The sequence below is a fragment of the Thunnus maccoyii genome, chromosome 14 (assembly GCF_910596095.1).
Source record: "Thunnus maccoyii chromosome 14, fThuMac1.1, whole genome shotgun sequence".
NCBI classification, from domain to species: domain Eukaryota; kingdom Metazoa; phylum Chordata; class Actinopteri; order Scombriformes; family Scombridae; genus Thunnus; species Thunnus maccoyii.
In genome coordinates this window covers 24364398-24389522 of record NC_056546.1, presented here as the reverse complement: position 1 = coordinate 24389522, position 25125 = coordinate 24364398, and the positions used below count along the sequence as shown (strand labels likewise).

General features: G+C 39.6%; 1 protein-coding gene across 1 annotated transcript in view; it reads left to right on the top strand.

The window, feature by feature from the left end:
- Positions 1–6488: 6488 nt before the first annotated feature.
- LOC121912248 (regulator of microtubule dynamics protein 2) overlaps positions 6489–25125 on the top strand; it is a 31705-nt gene continuing 13068 nt past the window's right edge. Inside the window, exons 1-5 of the mRNA XM_042434419.1 lie at positions 6489–6562; positions 9290–9750; positions 22621–22798; positions 22898–23000; positions 24570–24630. Coding sequence (XP_042290353.1) covers positions 9299–9750; positions 22621–22798; positions 22898–23000; positions 24570–24630 — 794 coding nt within the window. The 5' untranslated portion in view covers positions 6489–6562; positions 9290–9298. The remainder of the gene's footprint in view (positions 6563–9289; positions 9751–22620; positions 22799–22897; positions 23001–24569; positions 24631–25125) is intronic.

The window sequence follows — 25125 nt, the reverse complement described above, 5'->3', positions numbered from 1 at the left end:
AAGAACCAACAAATTCAGATGCTCTTTGAAGCTGTCGGATGTTCTACAACAGTCTCTCCTGAGACTACTACAAAGGCTTTCTAGCTGCTTTTATTTCATGCAACTTGGTTGTAAGGTGCAATAGCAAGTTTTTTAAGAGCATTTTACCCTTTGTATTTCAAAATAAATAGTATGTGATATTTCAAGTTTCAAGTTTATTTCAGTTTATTGTTCAAACTTTAAAGGTGAGATCAATATGTACAACAAGTGATTTTGATTCTTTATCTTGTTTTTGTTCTAAAAATGTTTCATATAAAATACAGAAGTTGCTACCTTCAGATTGATATGTGAGAAATAAAGACTTGAGAGATATATTTGAAGTCTTTATATCAAATTAAATACACAGACTGTGCTTTTTTCAATTGTGCTTACACAAAAGCATTGGTATTTTGGACAACTTGTCTTCCTTTCCACCTGTGAAGTAATCTAGTTTGATAATGAAGATAATCATCATGTTCTGCTCTACCTGAGGAGAGCAAGACATAATGTAACTGCTCAAAGAGACGTGACTCAGGCTTTCCTCACCTTTGCATGCAGAGATGCAGACTAGGTAATGTGTCTGGAGCTGTCGACATGAAGCACAAGACTGTGTTTAAGAGCAGATTATCTTGATCTTTGGCTTATTCCACCCACAACCACAACGAGCTGTTGTGTCTCAGTCGATGCAGTGATGAAATCCGTTTGGTCTATAAAGAGGATGGTGAAGAAGACATCTGTATAATGTGTCCTGTACCTGTGCTCCTCACATGCTTAATGCACATGGGATGATCTTAATACTAATTCTTTAGGCGCCACCTGCTGGCCAAGTTCTGCCTGCAACTTAAAAATGGATATTACCTAATTTATCAGTCAGTGTCAGTGACTTGTAGCACAGAAGTTATGGATGATTTTAATGTGAAAGGTCACTATGGTCACATTTATCCATTTACCAACTACTCTGGAAAACACACTTTATCACTCAGACTAAATTTAGTGGGTAAAGTTCATTTATTTCTGAGACAAGATAAATTATTTGCTCATGTGTTTACTCAGTAGGAGGGGAGGAGGGGAAACGTCTGATCAAAGTCCAAGGCAATGAAATGTGTTGTTGTTATTTTTGAGTGTTCTGTTTGGGAACTGTGTGTATGTATCAACTGTTCCATCTTTTAAGAAAAAGAAGAAACTTTCATTTTTATTGTAAGGGATGTAAAAGATAGACAGATCTGCCACATTTGTTGTGTAAGTGATGTGTATCTGCTTTTGGAGAAATGCATGATGTCTGATGGCATGACTGATTGTGTCCCCGAGTCACTGCAGAGGAGGACAGAGAGGAAGGAAGAAGTCATTAGACCACAAAGTCAAAAGTCACAGAGAGGCCACTGATGTAATCTGTCTGGTTTACATTTTCCCAGCATTCATGAGCTGTCAGGGAGTCATGCATTGTGTCTGAACCTTACTCACTATTTCAGGTCGACCATGATTTACAGAAAACATATTTGATCTTCTGTAAATGTCCATAAAATTACACGTTTCATATGGTTACTATAACTACTACAACATGCACTTCACCACTCTGCCCAAATGTTCAATACATCAAAGTAAAGCAGTGGAAACTGGTTTATAAGGGAGCCACTTTTAAAGGCCTTCCACACAACATTTACCAGCTTTTATTGTTCATAGTTTCCATCAACATAAACTTGAAAGAAGAGAACATGTGGATCATGCAATTGCATATATAGTCAAGTCGAGTCAATTTATTTATAGGGCACATTTAAAAACAACAAATGTTGACCAAATGCTTTACGGAGACTGAGAATTGCAATAAAAAATAAAAAAGACAGACATAATTATGAGAATCAAAAGAAAATTAATAAAAGTGTAGACAGAGTAAACGGAATTTGGATAAAATCATGAAAACCAAGCAGCATTGCACAGAAAACTAATAAGTAATAAAAAACAGTGTGACCAGTCATTGCTTCGTGATGACTATTAAAAAAAGAGAGATGGGTGTTAAGACCAGTTTTAAAAATATCAATGGAGGGGTAAGATGTAATAATGAGAGGCAAACTATTCCACAGTTTAGGAAACAATGGAAAATGCTTGATCACCCATACAGTACATGTATACTGTACATATATAACTGTACAGTGTTGGTTTTGAGATGTCAGTCCTGTCAAACTCATAACTGATAGAGGTCCTAAAACAACAGTCTGAAACAAACAATGAGTGGGACACAGGGTGTGGCAGAAGTGCCCATGAAACTGCTACTGTGTGACTGAACTAGTTAAGGACAGTGTTTTATGAGGCATGTATAACACTGATACATCAAGTATTTGACTAAATGAATGCTCCAGCAATAAAACATATCACAGTATAGTCTTAACTCAGTGTTGCATGGCCAAAGTTGATCTGTCCAAAACTAGATATCCATCTTGACTTGAGCAGAGGAACAAAAAACAAACACAGTGCAGTACAGGACCATGACCTGACTGTCAAGTCATCTAACATCTCCTCACCTATGCAAACAAATACTGTTCTAACCTGAAGAAAAAAAAAGAAAAAGTTTGAGCTGCAAACACGTAACAAAATGTAGTGTAGAAATGATGACATGAGTGTTACAGCCAGATTATACAGTTCTTGTTCAGAATATGTTTCTTCCTTCCTGCTGCACCTTGTCGTCACACCAGGGTGCAGTGACTGTCAGACAGGGGAAACAGGATTTTAATAAGATAGGTGAGGTGGATTTGTGTGTGTGAGTGAGTGAATGAAAGAGACAGAGCACATTGTTTATATGCTAATGAGTTGTATTCTCACGATCTGGTTCTTGTTTAGCTTCTTTTTCTACAAAGGCAATATCTCAAAGCAAAAAAAAACCAACAGTAAACTGGTTGCAAGGTAAGTTAGATTAACAATGAATTAATAATGTCAACACATCTCTGTTGGTACATGAGCAGCAGCAGTGGTGCAATGGTGAAAGTGGTTGACTGCAATGCCAAATTCTCTATGTTAGAAGGTTGCTATTACAAGCATCATGTAGCACAGTAATTTCAGGGTTACATAGTCATGGACGGGCCTTTGGTCAGGGGTCATGGGCTATTCCCAGCAAACAAACACTGCTGAGGTGCTCTAAAGAAAACACTAATTCAAGTCTGCTTTAAACAATACAGATAAGTGCTCGAACATGACTGACAGGGGGGGGAAATATGGAGTGGAAACTAAAGTTAAAAAGACTTTTTTCGCAGCAGACATTTTCATTTGTAAAACACATGTGCAACCAATGACATTGTTAACTGCTGCATTGCATTAAAAAACTGCTGGGATGGAAACATTGTTAATATTATCAGTACCACCTGTGCTTTTCCTGCTATGACACTTCAAAATGCTGTGGAAAGGCTTATGAATCAGATTCATATAGCACTGATACAGAAAAAATATTGCCCACAACAGAAAGTAGCGGAAAACATGCAGATAGTGTTCTTGAATTACATTTCACTAAAATTTGACTGGGCTTTTTTTTTTAATAACTTCCCAAATATTGTATAACCGACTAACTGATATAAATGCAATTAATTTACACATGAGTGTAAGAAAACTGCTGTGGTAGAGTGGTGGAGTGCAGAATATCAAAGTTGGATCACATTATGGAAACTATTCATGAACTCCACCTTAATGGCGGAAGTCTAATGAAAAGACGATCTGATGGGTGTTTCAGTCTCTTCAGATGTTGATAACACCAGTTGTGTTCCGTGTTTGAGAGTTGAAGCCTGAAAAACTAGCCTGGGCCCAGGGGTTGAGATCGAGTTAACTTGCCATACAGCAAGTTGGTTTCAGGGTATTGGTTGCAAATCAAGAAACAGATCCAGAATTTTAGTGATACCGGTTTTGAGAAGAGAAAAAAGCCCTGTTTTTAAAAACCAGCATTTCCTGAATTTCATTTGAACACATCTGTTTAACTTGCTCCTTCCTGGAATAACCTCTGGGCGACTGAGCAACCAATTCAAGTAAACAAACCATTTTCAATTGTTAATTACCATTTTAAAAGGACATTTAAGAATCATCAATGTCATACCAGAGGACTAACTGCGGTATTCTACAAATAGACAAATCAGAGTTGCTTGTAGACACAGAGCTCAAATGTGACAGTTTTCATGATTTTATGTTGACTTGACAGTTTTTGTTTCCTTGGTGACACACCCTAATACAGTAACTAGCTGAGTGTCTTGGTAGGCCTATGGTTCGGAACACTGAGTGCTTGCAGCTGAGATAGACATCAGCAGAGCAAGTGTAGGCCTATGAGCTGGACTTCCCCAAGTCCTCATGAATGCTATAGCTGAGTGATATTGTGCCTTCTGTTACACAACACTTGCCACATCTTTATGGCTGAATGACTCTTTAAAGTATCTGTAAACATGGGCACGCAACTGATACAGAAGTTAGTTTTCCTCCCACTTAGGTAGGCTCCTCATGCACATGAGTAGAACACACTTGTACAATACTGACAGGGAACAATTGGGCTTCACACTGTGGTCTGTCAGTACAATGCTGATAGTGATGCCTTATTTCACCCTGATTCTTCTCTTGTGTATTGTTTGACAACTGTAATGGGCTTATTTCTGTGCACAAAGGCAAATCTAAGGCTGCTTTTATTTCCTCCCCTGTGGTATGAGAGTTTGGGCAGATGTGTGGTGGGTGGATAAAACGACAGTGTTGACAATATCTGCTTATCTGCCAGCTTTGACCCGATGGGAGCAAGGCCATGGCTGGATGCGCCTCTCTTATCGTCATATCTACGTCTGCGGGGCGAACCCAGAGCCGCTGGCCAAGGTTTTTTGCACCGCCATGCCTCCGGGTTTCAGGTGGGTTTTTTGTTCCCTGTGCTGGCAGAATGCAGGCTGTGGGCTAAGGAACAATACTGTGTTCAGAGAGCAGGGAAGAAACTGCACGTAGCGATCCTCACATCATGTTATGCAAGGGAACTCCCTGTTACCTCTGCATCCAAGCAAGTATGCCTGTCTACCTCTCTATAGGCTCAAAGAAATAACTACTTAGGGAGTTCACGTACCACTGCCAAGTCAAATAAACATCATCATCCCAGAATAAGGCCATTTGTATAATGAATCAACTCGTCAAGGTCATCAAGGTCATTGTTGTTGTTTGCTTTTTTTCTGATGGAAAGTTTAACAAACTGTTAATCAAAAATTGTAACTCTCTATGTGCAGATGAATAAGATAATCTGGGAAAGGCAAACACACACACACACAAACACACACACACACGCTCACACAAGAATCTTACTAAAATGTAAAAAGAAGTAAATGATGAAACAGATGTAAATTATGAAATAACACAACTCTTCTAGCTCCTCAGTAAATGCCATTTGTAACACTTGAATAAAACCCAGTAAGGACAGCTCCAGGTTCACTGACTACAGGTCCAAGGTTAATGTGATAATAGATGAGTTTAGTAACTTTTTAAATCCTGGTGCTCATTCTGTCCAAGTTCACTGCAGGGACACACTTGTGAGAGAAGCGAATCATAGAGGTGAGTGAGTTTGCATGTCTTATTTTAGAATAATGAGTATCAGAGGCATAAATGAGAAACTATTTGTCATAATTTATGCACTTAACTTATGATGATTGATCACTTCCTTTAAGGACAGTTATTATTACTAGTCTATATAACTAAAGTCTATACAATTCGGACATTGTAACTTGTTGTAAACTTCACTGATTATTCACTCACGTGTTGTGACAATAAGGTTGATGAGAGAGAACTCAAGGAATACAAATCTACTACAAAGATAAAAAAAAAAAAGGTTTAGTCTGCCACTAGATTACATCCACATCTTTTAAAATAAAACTTAAAAATACATATACATAAAGTCACTAAATGTCAGATAACAAGGTTATTTACAACCAGTGTAAAACAAACCTTATCTTGTGCAATAAAAAAAATGTTTTATTACTGCTTATTATACTATACGTGGAGAGGGACAAATGGAGACAACTACAGTTGATTATGCTCTTTTCCTTGTATTTTATTACAAAGTGTACAACTTTAAATATCTGCACTGCCTGTTCACCGTTTCACTTTTGGAATTAGACACAAATGTTGCCAGAAATGGTCTAAACTTAAAGTCCTCAAAATATAATGACAGCTTTTCAGATTTTATGAAAAATGAATGTTAATTAATTTATTTTCCATATCCGCATATAACAGTCATCTTCAAAGTCCTGAGGCCAAACCCAACATGTATGTTTGGATTTAGGGAGGGTAACTGACACCAAGAAAAAACATGTAAAATCTACAAAGAGAGGACCTGAGATGACAGCAGTAGTGAAGACAAGATATTTGCTATATTTTTATGTGCTGATATTAAATATTTAGATCTTAATGACAGACTGGCTGTCTCTGAGGTAGTCATTTTGTTTCAGTGGATGCACGGAACGTTTCTTTGCCTCGCCTGAACCCACACGGAATATTTTGACCGTTACACCACAGAGCTGTCAAACCACCTCCAACCAAGTACCTCCAGACATCTGCAGTAAGATCTCTGATACTGTCAATTTCGCATTTATTTCGACATAAAGTGTTCATGTAATGACTTGTCGTGATGCTGTATTACTGAAAGTGATTAACTTAATGCGTTTTAACGGTATACAACCTTTGCGAGTAACTTTGTTTTGATCTTTCGTGCAGCGTTAGTTGGACTTGCGACCTAACTTAGCTAGCAGCAGGACAATTTGTCATATGTGTGTCTACAGTCTACAATTAAAACAGTGGGTTGGGGTTAATAAGGATAACCCATGCTTGACACAGACAGACACTGAATTACTCAATGTCTTTATGGAGCTGTTGACTGCTGGCTAACACGCTGTTTGATGATTAGTGTGTTGATCCAATTATCTAGTTAAACAGCTAGCTTGCCAGACATGCTTTAGCGTAGCTCCCTGTAAACATATGTTTCAGTTGACTAACAGTCTACTACTCACTCGCTTATAATGTAATGTAATTTAGTTTAATCGGTCCTTATTTTAACAGTGTTACGAAAGAATGCACATATACCTGGATAAATCATAACAAATAATATTAAACAAACGAAGAAAGAAACATTATTGACCGAAAAGGTGCAGGCTGAAGCTTTAGCTTATTACGCCTCCCCTTTTTACCTCATACAAAAAACAAGCAATACAAAACAATAGTCCCAAAATACAAAATCAAACATTTCATTCACCATTATGCTCATACCTCAGTTTTATGCTTGTTTACTATGTTATTTTTGAACCTTTTTTAAATTCACGAAGTGTGTTACACAGTTTTAATTCCCTGTCACAGTTATTCCATAAATGAACCCCCTTAACAGTTCTGTCCTAACACTTGTTTTTTTTTAAACATGCATATTCCGTTAAGTCCATACTGGCTGTCTCACATATTTAACATTTTTTGCAGACAGACATTCGTTTGTTTAATATTAAACTTTCACCATGAGTGTTCTCTCCATGCTGAGTCAAGCAACAGGGACACAAAATGCGAAGGAAAAGGGTTTGGCCATGTGTAATTACAACCTTTTGGAGAAAACACTTGACAAGAGGCACATTATGAGGACACACAGGGAGAAAGATGGAGTTTGGTTGAGACAGAAACTATAAAACTGAGAGTTCTGAGAGTTCACTGTTAGACAGAGGTGAGGTGTAAGAGAGTCATTGCTTTGGGCAGGAAATATTTCCTGTTTGGATCCTTGTGACAGCGAACAGTCTGTTAGAGAAAGTGCTCCGCTGTCTGTCCAGTAGGTGGTGGAGAGGGTGGTCAGGATTATCCATAGTGTATAACAGTTTGTTCAGTGTCCTCTCCACCACAACTTCAGAGGTGTCTGGGTTGCAGCCAGTTACGGAGCCAGCCTTCTTAATCAGTTCATTGAGTCTGTTGGTGTCACTGGCTCCAATGCTGCTCCCCAAACAGACTACAGAGAAGTACAGTGCACTGGCCACAACTGCCAGGGCTTGCAGCTTTGCCTTGGTGGAGTCTCTCCAGCTGTCTACTAACCTGGCCAGTGGTCACAGTCAGGCGGGGGAGGGTGCTCATCACCTCAGTGGAGGAAAGGAACTTCAATGGTGGGGGGTTTGGGAACAAGGAGCTCACCAGGGGGGATTGAGGGGGGAAGGGCGAAAGCATTGTGGGCAGTGGGGGTGTGTGGAGGTCTGGGTGTGTGGTGGAGGAGACAGCTGAGGGCTGTGAACTAAACCTGTTGAAGAAACAGTTTAGCTCATTTGCCCTCATCAGGCTGCCAACTGGTTGTCTGTCTCACACCTTGAACCCAGTGACTTCCTTCACTTCAGTCCACACATCTCTCATGTTGTTCTGCTGGAGTTTGGCCTCCAGCTTCCTCCTGTAGGAGTCCTTGCACTTCTTCAGCTTCACTCTCAGATCATGCTGTACATTCCCCAGTTCTTCCTTGTCTCCAGACCTGAAGGCCTTCTTCTTCTTATTAAGAAGTACTTTCAGGTCACTGGTGATACAGAGCTTGTTGTTAGGGAAGCAGTGTACAGTCCGGGCTGGCAAGGTGGTGTTTTCACAGAGTTTGATGTGGCATTGGCAGCAATCCATACCATTTGCATACAGGAGGTCCAGTGTTTTAGTGGGGCAGTTAACATACTGATAAAATGTTGCTAATGGTTTACTCAGTGTGATATGATTAAAGTCCCCAGTAATGGCTATAAAAGCATTGGGCTGAGTTTAGTCTTGCAATAGTGGAGTGAATTGTGTTTCATGCAACCTCAGCGTCAGCTGATGGAAGAATGTAGACAGCAATAACAATGGTGGACAAGAACTCCCTTGACAAGTAATATGGACACATCCCCACAGCTGGCAGTTCAATGTCTGGGCCACAGAAACGTTCCTTCACATTTACATGTCCGGGATTGCACCTATTAGTTGACAACTAATCGATTAATCGACTAATTGTTGCAGCTATATTAATAATTGTTAGTTGCAGCCCTACATTTTTTACTTCTGATAGTTACAAATAGCAGCAAGTTGGTAATTGCTATCTTTAATCTGTTTAACAAACAGGAAACCAAAGTTAATTGCAAATGCTGTTTATTTAGGCTTAGATGTAATGTGTTTTGTTTGTGATATTTTTGCAGGTCTCTGCTTAATAACTTATACAAAAAGTGTAACTACAAGTCAGATATATGTGTTCTCTTCATATTTCCATTATGCAAATTCAGCTAAATGTTTTCAGTAGCTTGAAACTGCTGTCTTCTCTCTGAAGGCCTGTAGGATGGCCCAGGCAGACAGCAAGGTGCTGGTTCTGGGAGCGTTGGCTGGAATGGCTGGTATTGGCTTGGCTGTGGTGTGTTACCAAGGCTTCAGGTCTAGACGAAGAAGCTCATGGTCGGGCTTCTACCTCAACCGCAATAATGAACAGGAGACCAGCCTCATGTTGGTGGATGGTCCAGGTCTGCCCAGCGGTCAGGCTGTGGTGCTGGAACGCCTCGAGGCCCTGATCCAGTGTGTGTCCGAGCTGAAAGATGAGATGAAGGCGCTGAAGAGCGCTCTGCCGACACTGCAGGACCAAGTCAGGGAAGAGCTGAGGGGACATGATGGGGCAGAGGCACGTCGAGCTAGCCCTCACCACAGGACCACACCAACACGAAGGAAAAGGGCTGCAGGCACCATCACCGGGGCCAGAGCTGGAGGTCGGAGCTCAGAGGAGGCAGAGAGTGAGGGAGGGTGAGTACTTTAAAAGCATTTGTAATAGATCATATCAATAATCATACTGTTCTCAGAAATGAATCCTGACATCCATTTTCTCCACCATGATCTCATCAGCTTTCTTAATATTAAGCAAACCAAATTTTGCCAGATTCAATATTGACAGTAGTGAGTTTTTCCAGTTTTCTCCTCACAAACGTCATACTGCTTCCCTTTTTCCGAACCGCTCACAATGACGCACACACATACATTTTAAATGCTTTATTTGAACACACCAGTTGAATTCAAGTATACAGGATTCAAATATTTACAGAAGTTATGTTCATTCCCACACACATGAATGGCTAGAAAATAATACATTAGCAAGGCTGGTGGTTTTTAAAAATATATTTGATGTAGTGGTTTAAATTTTGATTTTTCCAAGTAACCTTTGATTGTGTGAAATGCTCAGGAAATTTTTATTTTCAGCTGTACAGCAATTTATTTTGAAAGTGTCACATGACTTGAAATTTCGACTGTAGCTGCTAAATTGTAGTTCTCATGGCATGATATAATATCAAAAGGCTGTATGTCACTGTTGGAAAGCAGCAGTGGCTCCTTATCACAGGACTTGATGCGTTCATCTAATGGATAATAATTAAACACTTGTATAATAAGGACACAGAATTGAGCGTCTTGCTCTATTTTCCATTAGGCACCAACAGGGCACTAGGTATAAAGTTGTCACGGACAAAAAAAGGTTTGTGCTGCATGACAACATGTTGGTAGTCCACCTAATTAAATCAAAATTTAAAGGGGAACTCCACAGATTTCACACTTAAAGGTCAGTTTGCGTATCATGTTGACTACTCAGCCTGAGGAGACAGTTGCATAATGTCCTCTCTTTCTCTTCTGGAGATTTGTCAAGTCTCGGAAAAACTGGAGGTGTGGAGCTGACTTAGTAGGAAGGGTTTAATGAAATAATCTTATTGGTTGCATTCTGAGAAGTCTAGGAGAGTGTATTTATAGAGCTTGACCATTCATTGGAAGCAAAAGTCAGTTTATTTTGGCCTCTGCTGTTGTGATTTTGAGCATTGTTTTTTTTTTTATGACTCTTATCAGTCCCCCAAATTTATGAAGGCACAATACTAAATTGCTGGTGTACTAATAAAATCATTTTTTTTAAAAATTCAGTCCAGTATAAAATTATATGAAGACTGATATTAAATAAATCAAGTTTTTCAGTCTGTCATAGTGCAGAGACAGTGCTTGTATTGATTGTGAATCAGTGCCATCATTACATAGTTTGTCCAGCAGACTCCACTGTTTACAATACTTATCAGCAGCTCATGAGCTGGCACGTCTGTTGAGCTGAGCAGACATCGGTGTGGACGCTGTTCAGGAGTTTATTGTTCAACTGTAAAGTATTTGACTCTGATACAGTATACATATTTGTCACATCTATCTGATAACAAAAATCTAAGTGATCCTTGCATGTATGTGCATTTCTGTGCTATATTAGTATCAGGATCTTGTTGTTGTTCCTAATTTTTTATATCATCAATAGCCCCAAATTTAAGCAGGCCCCAGTCCAGCTTTAATGAAAATAACCGCAGCAGACAAACAAGAAAGAAATACTTTTATTCAACAGGTGGCCAACTGACATGACATTGTAACTTGATTTCAAACTAATTTCCACTTTAATCAAATAGACTCACCTGTCAATCAGTATGTGAAGCAAACATGTCGTGCATACCCTACCTCACCAGTTATATGCACTTGCTCGTTTTATGTGCTAAATTATAGTTATGACAGTGCGTACATTTGCCTCAGGTGCTGCTGAGAACAGTAGACTAATCAAGGACCACATGCCCAGTCATCCACCTCTATCCACAGCCAAATAGCCTACCTTGAACTCATGCCAATCTAAGATAACATAAACAACAGATGAGTTTCTTTTGAATGGACTACCACTTAAAAACTCATCTTAAAAAAACAAATATCACCAGTTAAATGATGATGATTAAGTCAAGGCTTTAATGTTTTCAGCAGTGAGGCAAAGTTTTTCTTGGACATGACTGAATGCATTCTCTACACGCGACTCAGAAACTGTAGCAAACCTGGTGATCAAATCAAAGAAAGATGAGATCGGATTTTTTTTTTTTTCTGCACACAGAGACCTGGAGGGACATTTTGTCTGCCATTGGAATACTTAGCCTGGATTGACCTAAGCTTCCTTTGTGTAGGAAGTGGTGTATGCGCAGTGCCAAGAAGACATCATAACATTGAGCGCAGCTGCTTTTACATCCTAACCACACAGTTTTAGGTGTGCAGTGAGCCTTAGATCAGAGCTGCTCAGCTCCTCCCCATCTCTGTAACTGTCCTCGCAATCAATCAATCGCCTTCAAGCAGTTTTTTACAACCACAACAACACAAAATAGTCCAACTGAACATCCATTGCGCCATGGATAATTGATCAGTTTTAATCACAGTGTGTGTTTTCCAAGAATCATATTCCACACAAAGGTTGGGTTAAGTAGGTTAATATTTTTTTCCAAGAAAGAAGCCAACATCAGTTGTTATATAATGTTTATATAATGTTTCAGATACTTCTTCTACTTAAGATGCAACCAGATACACATGCCCATCAACACACATACTCAGATAAAAGTCAATTACAAACTTTTTTCAATACTATTTATGTGGAAAAATGTGTTGCGACTTATATTTCTCAAATCAGGAGTGACACAGAACTGTTCTGCTGGTGCTGGTATCACCTTAAAATATTCCAGATCATAGCACATTTGTTGGCATTGGACATAAGATGGCTAGTGGACAGGTATTATCACCATATCATATGAGTCGTTGATGATGGATAAACATTTCAGGTCACCCCGTCTCTACTTACGTTAGGTATGAAAGTGTTATGAAGTGTAAGGCTGCCCTCTAGCAGATGTGATTCATAGGTCTTGAGTGACAGCCGTCGGCCACATCAAATGCTCTTAATTACAGCTGGGGTTATTATGCTTTAAAAGAAATCACATCACGCACACACCCCCCATAATTAAAGAGCCTTTCCTGCCGCTCTGTTATTTGGATGAGCTGAGGGTGTGTGTGTGTGTGTGTTTGGGGGGGGGGGGGGGGGGGGTTAGTGGGAATGGTGTAGTGAAGAAATTCCAGCTCCTTAGGGAATGTATAGTGTCCCCCCCCCAGAGGAGCCGGTTACAGCCCTAATCCTCACATCCATTTAAAGGGCTCTTCATGTCTGTTCGGCTGGCTTGGAAGTGTTTGAGCACAATATCTCCACACAACATAAGAGCTGTGATGCCAAGGGTTGGGTAATAGTTTTTGCTCAATGTTTGTTGCACGTTAGTTGAAATCTAAAGGCTTAAGAATATTTTTGAGATTAGCAAGGTTAGTGTATTTATTGCTTTGTGCAAAATGTAAGTTTGCAAACATGGCAGTGACATTTTATTGCAACAAAACAAGTGGAACCCATCATTAGGTCCTGTGAGATGGTATAGAATCAATGCCTGATTAAATAGATCATAGAAACAACATCTACTAAATGTGTGTAAACAACTAGTAGTGGGGCGACAGATTTCCAACAGGGGACATCATTCAAGTGTGGACAGGGCCTTCAACAAATCCTGCAGCAAGCTGTGCTGCAGAACATAACAAAGTTCTGTTTCTATGCCTCTCTGAAGTTTATTGCTTTTAAGCTTAATGGTTTTCTAATATTTGTGCTAAAGTGTTTTTCTAGTTTCCTAATTGCATTTGATTAATAAAAATATATAAACTATTATTTTTCTAAACCAACTTAGTCTTGTATGTTTACAGAGATATCTCAGCTGTGTCCAGTGTTGGCAAATATGTTCCAACCTGAGTCTATTTAACAAAGCAAATTGCTTCTGCAGAAACGTTCACAAACAACAGAGCAGTTAGTGGGACATAATGTCAAAATTATGGAGGAGGGTAGTGCTGGTCAAAACAGTTGAGATGTAGACATAGCCACCGAAATGTTGAAAGTTTGAGCTGTTTACTCCATTCACTCCTCATGTGTCACAGCGGCTTCCTCAGAGCTACCTCTCTGCAGGTAAGGATACCCATCAATCACTCTGTCTGTGTGCCAAGCTGTCAGAGGCCTCATTTAAACGTGTCTTGTAGGAACTTGTAATTCCTTGAACAGTTCCCACTGAGTTTATTCATATCACGTCGTCGCTGTAGCTCAAGGACATTACCACTTCTTTTTTCCTTGTCCAAAAAATTTGCATTTATGACATCGGATAGTTGTTGATTTAAGCAGATTCAAGCGGTTTTGTTTAGTGACGGGCAAGCCTGATCAACACACAGTAATGTTTAGAAAGTAAAAAGGAGCACATTGTCTGCTTTGTGCGTAAAAGCTTTAGTCTAACTTCGCTGTGACGTCATGGGAAGTTTTGCTCCACAGCTGTCAGTATTCAAGACGTTCCCATCTATATCCTTGAATTTATTCTTCAGTGAGTGGTATTTAGCCAAACAAACGCATTTATTGACTTGAGTTTTTAGAGTACAGTGTATACAGATATGTACACAGAGCAGACACTTTCAGCTGTCTGATGTGTCCACTGTCACCCTGGCCGGTCTGTGATCCACATCTGTCGAGTTTGACCCTGACCACCAACATCTCCCCATCATTTCCCCTTTAATGTCTCTGTTTCTATGATTGGACAACCTCGACTGCAAAAGGCTCTTTCATGTAAATTTGTCGATCAATGAAATGTTGATTAAGCTCCCTGAATAGTTTTTCTCCTATTTTCTGTGATGCATTAAGGGTGCTATACTAAATATTTTTATGTTAACAATGGATCACATGACTACCTGTATGGGAAATGGGTCACGTTTAGTGATGAACCTATGGAGATTTTTAATTGGACTCTGCTGTTTGTCTGTTCTATGGAGAGTTTTAACATCTTTCAACTCATTGTTTTTATTTTTTGGCCTGCAACTTTAATGTTTTGGTTTGCTCTCACTACTATCATAGTGTCGTTTTCACCTGTAGCAGGCAGCTGTTTTACCTGTCCAGCACCAAATAGCAGATAAACAAAGTTCGCGACTAACTGCTGAACATAGTGGAGCATTTAGCAGCTAAAGATCGACATGTTTCCTTCAGAAGGTGGTGGAGACAAAAACAGAGCAAAAAGGAGACTCAATATTGGACTTCTATTCACCAGGTGGCCAGAAACACGACTCCATTTGAACACTGATGTTGCAAGGTGGCACCTGGAAGTGTAAATAGACAACTGTTTGGGAACAAGTTTGCTGTTACAACTTAAAAGGAGATAATAAGCCATACTAATATGTGTTCTGTATTTGAAATGACTGTATAGTGGAATCTAGGATAACATAATCAAGCGTTTTTCTAACTTTTCTGCAGCAGACCGTTCCACACTTGTAGTGGTTGAGCTCTGCACTATTCCTCAGCACAACAGTAGGCAAAGCATTCAATATATTTTTAATATTTTACATCTTCAAGGTAGAAAAGAATATTTCACCTTTTAGCAGTTCTATGCATAAATAATATGAACTGTTGAGTTCCGCTGGATGCTTAGCTGTCCTGATATATATTATTACCAGTATTAGAGAGGTAAACTTTTTTTAAGTCACTCTCACCAACTATGACTCTTTATCTCTCATATTTCTTTTCTGTTGCTTAGTCATTCCCTGAGTTTCAGTCTCTGTTAAGTGCTGGTGTCATCCCACCTGCACCTGCTGCTTCAGATGTCTTTCTTGCCTGTTTGCCTTTTGGCAAGCCAAAGCGTCATATGTATACAGTTGTGTACAAACCTCAAATTTCCAAATGTGTTTCTTCCATCTGCTATTTTGGGAACAAAGTGTTACGGCATCCTAACATAAGAGCTATTTATGGCTGCCTAGTGTAAATGGAACCAGTGTGATGACATGAACATACCAGATGAATTATTGCATTCATTATTGACATGTAATGTCATCATCTGTCTGTGACAAATGAATCACAGGTTATTGTTCACAGAGGCATAGGTAGAAACCCAATGATGTGATCAGTGACTAGGCCTGAATGATTTGGGGAAAATATCTAATTGTGATTTTTCTGACAGATATTACAATTGAAATTTGCGATACAATTTTTTAAAGTCAAGCTTCAGTTCTTCATTGTGTAATATATTTAAAACATGTGATGGAGCATTACCACATGAGATGCCATCAAAATATTAACTGCTCTATATTCTAATGCAAGGATGAGAACTTAAAGATATGAATTGCTTCCAACATGTATTTATTGCATTTTTTGGCATAGAACAATCGAACGTAGAACAATTATCACAAAAGCTGTGACTGTGTTAAGTTAAATAAATAAAGTAATAATAATAAAAAAATATAACAATTCCAATAAGAAAATAATAGGACCTTCCTGTAAACAGTCTCTGACATTGAAATAGGAAGGTCATTCACCAATGGCTCAGGAGCAGCATCTAAATATTGCATCTGTAATCAATAGAACATTATGTACTGATATCCAGCATTTAACTTACACATTTTTAAAACCAAAGAATAATTATCAAAAAAGTGAAGACTAAATATAATAATAGAAATAGGAATATAAATGTTACACAAAATATTTAAATATTGCACATTCAGCTAAAACATTTATTTGTTGATAACCAGCATTTAACTTTTGAACATTTTTTCCACAAAGGCTACCACTATAGGATAAAGTGCAGAACAAATAAAATCTTAAAATGACTCCAAACAACAGAAGCCTTACATAATACTTTCTTCCCTGACCTCTCTACTTCTTCTCAGCACTCACTCTTTTCTCAAGATAACCAGCATGTCAACCTCTGCTGGTTTCAGATATGAACGCTGACACGTGACTACATTGCCCCCAGCACCAAACACTCTCTCTGATGGCAAACTCGTGGCTGGTATGCACAGGAATTTGCGGGCCAGTTTGCTCAGCATTGGTTCAGCAAGTTAACATTGTGTACCTTTCACCAGGCCAGGGGATCTTCATCTCCGTTAATGGAAGAAGTCATCAGGTAGCTGTTCAGCTCAGCTTCCATAGCCTCCTCCAACTGAACAGTGGATGAAGCAGGGGGCACAGCCCTGCTCTTAAAGAAGCTGCCCAATGATTGCTTTCTCTTCTTGAGAGCTGATGGCTCTGCCTCTGCTGCACTTTGAAGAACGGCGTCTGTCGTGCTGACACAAGCTCTCTTCTCCTGCAAAACACAGAGATGAGAGCTGTTAAGTTCTTTTATGTAAATGTTTGAAAAAAATTGCCAATCAGTGGAATCAAAATACATTAACTTACATTGCATGTGGCATCTGGTATTCACTAAACTGCACATAAAAACAAGACGTTACCTTTCGTGCCACCTGTTATGTTTCAGTCTTCACTCTTGCTTTGATGTTTGGGACATTCTCTGCACTTATGTAGTTAGTCTTGAATGAATAATCTTGCTCTGCTCCAACACCCTTCCAATCATCCTCTGCCTTTAGCCCCATCTTGTTGGACACTGTAATCAACAAGCGCTCCAACAGATTTAACTCTCGCTGTGCCTCACTCAGTGCAGTCTTCTTTTTCCAACTGTGTGAGAAAAGGCTGTTTACAGAGTCCTGTTGCCCGATTTACTCTTACGTCATCTTTCACAGCATTTTCTGAAAAAGAAAAAAAAGATCCTGAAATGAAAATGTAACAACAACAATAATAATGATATTAACTTTACTTGTATAGCACTTTTCTAGCAAGAGCACAAAGTTCTTCACAGAAAGCAATACAATCAACAAGAGTAAGACACACAAAAACATACACACAAACACACAGGGAGAGAGAGAGGCCTATACTTAACATTCGCAAGATGCAGCCTGCGGCCAAAACACTGAAGCCTGGTCCATTGATTGATTAGTTTGATAACGTTTGATCCATTATCAGTGGTGATGCACGTCTGGCCCTCTTCTTTCAGACAGCAGCTGGACAAACGCTCTTTTGGTCCATGACCAGTATTCTCTCCCATGTGGTCAATAGGAAAGTATGCCGTTCGCAGGCAGCGATTCTTCAAATAAAAGTCATCATTTATGAAGTGTACGGTGAGACTTAGGTATGGCTCAGTCGTCCTGCTTGACCACAAGATTGTTGTGGGGTAATACTGTACATTTTTCAGCCCTGTCTCAACTTTTTTCCTACATTCTATGTACAGCACTGGGAGGGCAACTTGAGTGAAGTATGGACAGGAGGGAATTGCATATCTTTTATCCAGCATCTTCTTTGGTCACGGTGTTAATCGACACCATGTCTTTAGCGAGGTAGTGCGTTATGGCATTTGTTACCACCTTTCACGAACCCTTTTCATACAGAGTAACAGTCACAAACAACTCTGAAATAGTTTTACTAGACTGGGCTAGAGCATCACTACTTTCACTTGGCTTTTTGGCCGTACACTTGTCATATAGCTGCCGGTGGCGCTTTTTCAAGTGGTGATATAGGTTTGTGGTTTTGGCTCATGATGTGGTGACTGTTCCACGACAGCCCTTGCACAGTACCTTCTTTCACATCTGTTGTCTCAAACAGGAAATACTCCCATACCACCGAAGTGCTGCTTTTCTTTGGGACTAAATTGTCCAACGCTGCTTCTGGCTCAATGGAGGCCATTTTTCTGCACTACGAATGTAACATTTTCGATGGGTTTCACATGTTTGTCGGTGGGCGTATATGCAATTGCCTTTGGCCACTTCTGATTGGTGAGCATGACTGGTGCACAAGGAGGATGGCATGGATTTGTGAAACCATAGACACGGCAGTTTAAACCCTGGGTTAGACGCACTACGTATCATATATCCTAAATTGCAGCCTTTGCAATTTGCCAATGGCATTGTTTCAAATTTTGATTTCAAGTTTCAATTTTGATTTGAAATCAATTACTCGTTCAGCCCTATCAGCTACATGGTTATTATACAGCCCAGTAGTGGGAAAGTGGGAGTTAACATCGAAAGAGTCTGCTGAGTCTTTGAGGGGGATAGAGAATAAATCAGTGGACTCTCCATTCAGCCACTGTTGTAGAGAGAAGGTGTTCTTTGGTCCTGTCACCAGAGATACACTCTGAATAAGCTGGGTTGCATGTTCCAAGGCCCGGTGATGTTGGGATGGTAACTCGGGTTTGTTTTGAATGGTGTAACCACAGAGACTGCCTATGCTAAGCTCTATTGAGAGCTCCCTTCATTGCCCCTTGGGTTATTTATACTGAATGACTGATCTCCCCTTGTGAGCACACATCCTGCTTGAAACGGAGGTTAAAGCCTTCGAGTCTTGGATAACTTAACGTTGTTTGTTAAGTGCTTGAGGTTGACACAGCAAGGGTAGATGTAGTTTACTGTTTCTTTATAAAAAAGTGGACTATAAAGGACTGGTACTGGTACTGACTTGTTATAATGAGTTTTACACATAAAAGATGATGTATAAAATGTGAAAATTGTGAAACCGTAACTATCAAATGTGCTGCATTTATATTTTTTAATGACTTCAGTGATTTATTGATCTTTAAAACTTGTTAGATTGTACGTGTTTTTCTGTTCATTTTTTTTTTTTTGCATGTATGAATAAGTATGTTGTTTTTTCTGCCCTTGCAAACTGAACTTGCCTGCAGAAAATAATCTCACTTCTTGTCCTGTGTGAGACATAAAAGAACCTGCTGGTATATTCTGTACCTGGTCAGTGTTGAAATGGCAATGACAATATTTAGACATGTTCTTTCAGAGCCGTGCACCGCTAGTAACATTACAAGGATAATAATGGTTCCTGCACAAACATACGTACATTACGTAAACACGCACCGTAATACAAATAGAACCTTAGCGTCTTTTCTCTTTCAACTCAAATGATTCATGAGCCGTGGAATGGCGTGACAGGAATGCGCTGATCACTTAGTACTCTGCTGCCTGTCTCTCCAGCTCCACTGAGTAAATAACTGCAGGGAGGGAGGTAAAACAGACTGCTGAATGAATAAAAGTACAAAAGGATGAATGAATTAGAGAATGAATGATGACACAAGTCTTAAGAAATGACTGTCTTACCATAGCTGAAGGGCAGGCCTATTTTTTTTGCAGGTATTTCTCTGTATTATGGTGTAAGCAGACAAAGAGGAAGACCACAACAGTCAGAGTAAACATAAAAGCACAACCATTCAGATTCTTTAAGCCGAGGTGCATTGGCCAATAAATGGTTTGAGCCTTGCCTGCAGGTTTCAGGGTTTACTCAGGGGTTAGTGTAGAGAGGAGGATTGTAGACAGGCTTTGGCATTCTATCCCAAAATGATGGTATAAAAACAGATGAAGATTAAAGTAAAGATACTGTAAAGTCTCTTACAGTTATAGTGATTCTCTGTTTCCTACCAAGCCACTGGGTGTGAATGAAATCCAATGGGTCACAGAGTTCTCACTTTATATGACTAAATGTCATCTGTTTTTGGCGGTTTAGGAATCTTTCAAGGAGTCATGCAGGGGAAGTCTCCGAGACCTGCTGGCCTTGTTACAGAACTACTGTATAACTATGTAAAACGGTGCTGCGTGCTTGTCTCCCATGATTTGGACATTTCAGGCAAAGATCCACTGAGAAAGTTTTTTAAGGATAGAATGTTGAAAATATGAACTCACTGCAGGGTGGGGAATATATTGCTAAACTGGGAGAAAGTGAGTGTAAAGTAACAAAAATCATGATTTATTCTGACAGAGAAAGGTTTCCTGTTAAATCTATACAGGCCGTTAATAAACAAAGATTGTAGCCGGAAGCTATGCAAAACTAGTGACCATAAAGGTCAATTCATATTTTCCATGTCTGCGAGGGTCCACGTTGGTCCACGAGACGTAATGTCGTCATCCGCCCATTTCCGCATGGATCCTTTTGTGGACGTCCGCACACAGCCCAAAATTTGTGACTGCATGGACTGAACACATTTGAAGCGCGCCAAATGTGCATGTGCCAGAAAAGCAAACAGGAATGCCTGTTCCTGTTCTCATTAAGCTGTCGCTTTTCTTTTTTTGACCATTTCTTGTTATTCAGTAACATACAGAAACTCCTCAGCTGCGTTCAGATTAAAAACAGTCCTGTGTAAAACAATACAGGAGCTGTGTTGGTGTGGGCGTGTTGTTTAAAGTGTTAGTGAAACAATGAAATATGATCCAGCAAGTCCGGTTGGAGTAACAGATTATTGTGTTTAAAGGCTGATCAGAAAAACGCTGCACAGCAGTTTGTAATACTCACAGATTTTACAACTCTGGTAAGTTATCACGCTGCAACCCTGTTTACTAGTGCACACATGTGAAGCGCATCTGTGTCCGTAGACCCCCGAAAAGTATGAATTGAACCGTGTAAGTGGTGCAAGTCCACAGCTGTCCATGGACGTGGAACTCGGAAAGTGGAAAGCTGAAGCATGAATTGGCCTTAAAGGTCTTATTTGTACATGTTATGGCCACCTGAGTGCTCCACTGCTCTGCAGCACCTCACTGAACGAGGAAGGAGCCCTTCATCATCTTTGATTATACATGTTTATATTGACTTAAAAGGAAAAGACCTTTGTCTGTTGGAATAAATCCTGTTTTATAGATATTTATTAGATATTTCTGTATGACATTACCAAGTCAAATCACTAACAATATGACTCTTCTCTGCTTGTGCTACTTTTACACCATCTTTTAGCATTGCATTATCCCATAATTGTCACTTCTGGTCACAGTTGCCAAGAAAAAATGTCAGAGGCCCACTATAAAGCAAATGTATTTTCATTTAATGTAGAATACATTTGGTGGTAATAGACAAGTAAACGTTAAACTTAGAAAAAGAGGACAGAATTCCTTGATCTCAGAGCACCAATGCAGGTCCTTTTTGTTGATTTTTGTCAGCTGTGGTGCATTATTTTTGACAGTTCCACTCTTGACTGAAGAAAATTCTCCGCAGCTCAAATGCCCTCATATCACTCCTGTGATCACAGCACTCATGGTTGAAGGTGTGTGTTGTGGGGTGGAGTCAGGAAGCAGCCTGCGGCGCGAGGCACCTGTTGGGTCCTTGGTGTTTCTGTCTGCGGCCCGCTCTGACACATCCCTCCAGAACCGTGGCTCGCAGCCCAAAATATTCCCTTAACCACCAATGACGCACATCCAGCGGGTGCCAACACTGCTCATAAGGCTTCTCATATTTTCACCCTTGCCTATGTCTTTCATTTCTACCTTTACTGTTAATATAGCAATTTTTTTTACTACTGCTTTTTAAGTGTTAGCTTAGGGTGTTAGTACATACTTACAGTAGTTGAAAGGGCACCATAAAACGTCTAATGCGAGTGTTGCGTGCCTCACCCTGACAAACAAGTCTGACTGTGTTCATAGAAAAGCCTTCAGGTATCCACGTTCAGACGTCAAGAGTTTCTTAACAGCCAGTATTTATAAACAATTAATTGACCCACTTATGTAAACAAACTCAGTGCCATTTGTGTGTAAACAGGTTGTGAAGATTGATCCTTTAAATCAGCACCTGGCAGAAAACAGCCAGTAAAAGTGCTCGTTAAGACTGGATGTTGATTGATCTGAAAAATTCCTCAGCTGAGGTGTTTTCATTCCACCTCACAGGCAGAAGATGGTTTTTGATTGAGTTACCGGGACACGGGCCATCTTCTTGTAATTCAGGGAAACTGGCAACGTTTAGGCTGTTTATTGATGCTTCATGAGGCCAAGTTGCACATCTTGCTGATGGCAGGATGGAAACAGTCTGGTCTGGTGATTGGAACCACCTACCTATTCAGTACAGCTTCTAATCCACATCAGCAAAGTGGACTTGCTGACAGCAAAGTGAAACCACACCTTTCCTTTTACTAACACGTCGTGCCCTGTGTGTGTTTGTGCTTTCAGGTATATGACTGCACTGACAGACTCTGAGGAAGAGGAGCTAAGTGATGCAGAACCGGGGGTTGAAGAACAGCCTGCGGACAAGTTATCTGTCCTCCTTGAGAAGATCGACCGTTTACGTCAGGGCACTGAATCTGACAAAAGGGAAAGTCTCGACATCCTATTAGAGCAGAGAGAAGAGGTGTGGTAAATCACCGTTATACAGTATAATGAATTAATGAATGTATGCAACCCCTTGTAGCTCAAATCTGTGTCTTAACACTTTGATGTACTTTTCTAGTTTGGGCAGAACTCAACATTTCTTTGGCGACTAACCAGAGCTTACTGTGATGTTCATGACATCAGCCCTGCTCTGGAAGAGAAGAAGATCCATGCAGAAACTGGTAATCTAACATTGTCTATTTTACCTTGTTTTATAGCTCATTTGCTGAGCTTTCCACTCTGGAAGTGAGCTGCTAAAATGTCATAACCACAACTGTTTTATTGGCCAAACCTCAAATTTCAGTATCTCATGAGGAAAACCCAAATCCATTCAAGACTCTGATTGACCTCAGTCAGCTGGTTTGAATTGTTGGCCCTCGGAAAATTGGCAAAAACAATGTCTGGCAGCTTTGACTAAATTTCTAAATTGTCTGTGTAACAGTCTACAATGGGCCAGGTAGGATTTACTGCTTGAATAATCTTTCAAGTGTTGCACAGTCGAAATTAATCAAAGAGCAAGCTTACTTGTAATTAAGTCATCCATTTCAGAAGGAAAGCAGTTATTAGGTCTGAGTATTAATTGTCTTACTAGTCTGATATATAATAAACTGATTATATTGGTTCTCTGTAAAAGACATTTCTAGTCAAATTCTAGTCAAAAAGGCCCAATTCTCAATTTCCATTGTTCCAACTTACATCAATGTTCTTGAGGCACCACTGTGCATCAAACTGGACTGGGCCTTTAAAGTTACAATGTAAGGGGAGATAAAGCATCTTTAGTTTTTGTAGGTTTTTGCAAGCTGACATCCAAACACACACCTCCTACCAGGATATGACTCTGCTTCATATGACCTGGAAGCTAATGATCCAGAGCGGTTTTATATGATTGGCAGGTTTAGCTGGTTGATCCAAATAACGTATGTCCTCGAGTGCAGAATGAGTCATAAAAAATATTTTACAGGAAGAAAAAAGACATGGATTTTGATAAATATACTCAAAAATGCTTTTTTTAAACATATTAATTTTATTTTTTTAACCTTTTTTTTAGATTTACTTTAGTCTTTTCATGCTACAGAACATCTATTTCACATACTGTAAACAGAATTGCACTCAACAAAGAGAACATCTGACAGTCTTAAAGTCAACTTCATGATGACAAAACATTTTTCTCAGTGAGCTCCCACCAGCCCTTTAAAAGCAAGCAATGACTTTCCGTGCTTGTCTTGTGTAATGCTTTTTTTTTTCCTCAAACAGAGGCTGTTTTGTGATTAAACTGAAGTTCAGACTGGATTGACCTGTTTCTTTGTAATCCCTCGTCATCAATGCACCTCTGATCAGAGCAGAGCAGGTGCTTCCTGCAAAGACACCTGTGTCAAAGCATTTGACAGTGTTAGAGACATGGATATTTAAAGCAGTGGGGCATCATATTTAACATTCATTTAGATATTAATAGATCAGAAAGAATGTGACACTTTCCACTGAGTGATGAAGGATTTAAAAGTGAGCTCCCATCCTAGATTGCATTTCATATCACTTCTGTTTTTATTGTTCTAATCCAGCACCGAGTGACATTTCTTGATTCATGTATATCCTGTTGTGTTTTCTCAGTCAACACACTCCTTGACTCTATTAATCCGTGCTATGTTCTCTTGTCATGTGAAAAAGAATGTCCGGGGTAAATTGCTTGTGTTGAATTTGTGTTTCAGTGAAACATCATCATCATCTGTTTTCTATCTTGTCTTTCCTCTTAGGGAAGAAAGTTGGAGAGGAGGCAGTGAGGCTGAACCCTACATGTGCTGAAAGTCATCAGTGGTAGGTTCAAGTTGTTTCCCAACTTCTTTATATCCTGTGTATTCTGTTCAATAAAGTCTTTGGAGCTGCCATTTCAAAAACAAACCTTATTTGACACAATCAAGGAAGGTGCAGTTTGATGTCATGTTAGTTGCTGTCATTGAGCCCCATAGTGTGAATCACTCATGGTTGAATTGTAACTCAGGTAAACTTTTCAGTGAATGTGATGAGACAGGATGAAAACATAACACAGGTACTTTCCCCAGATGAGATGTTAAGGGGCTTGTGGTTTTTGAGTGGCGTGTCAGCCTGGAGCAGCTGTTCCTCGATGTCTGCCTGGATGTTTAACTCGAATTAAGCCCAGAGACGTAGAAGACAAAGTGACAGTATGTTTGTTTGCTCTTTGTATCAAACCAAAATAGGTCAGAATCTGCAGTGTTTTGGCGATGCAAATAAATAAATATATACTGTTGAATAGATAAGTCAATACATTTTGTCAAATGAAGGAGTGAAATA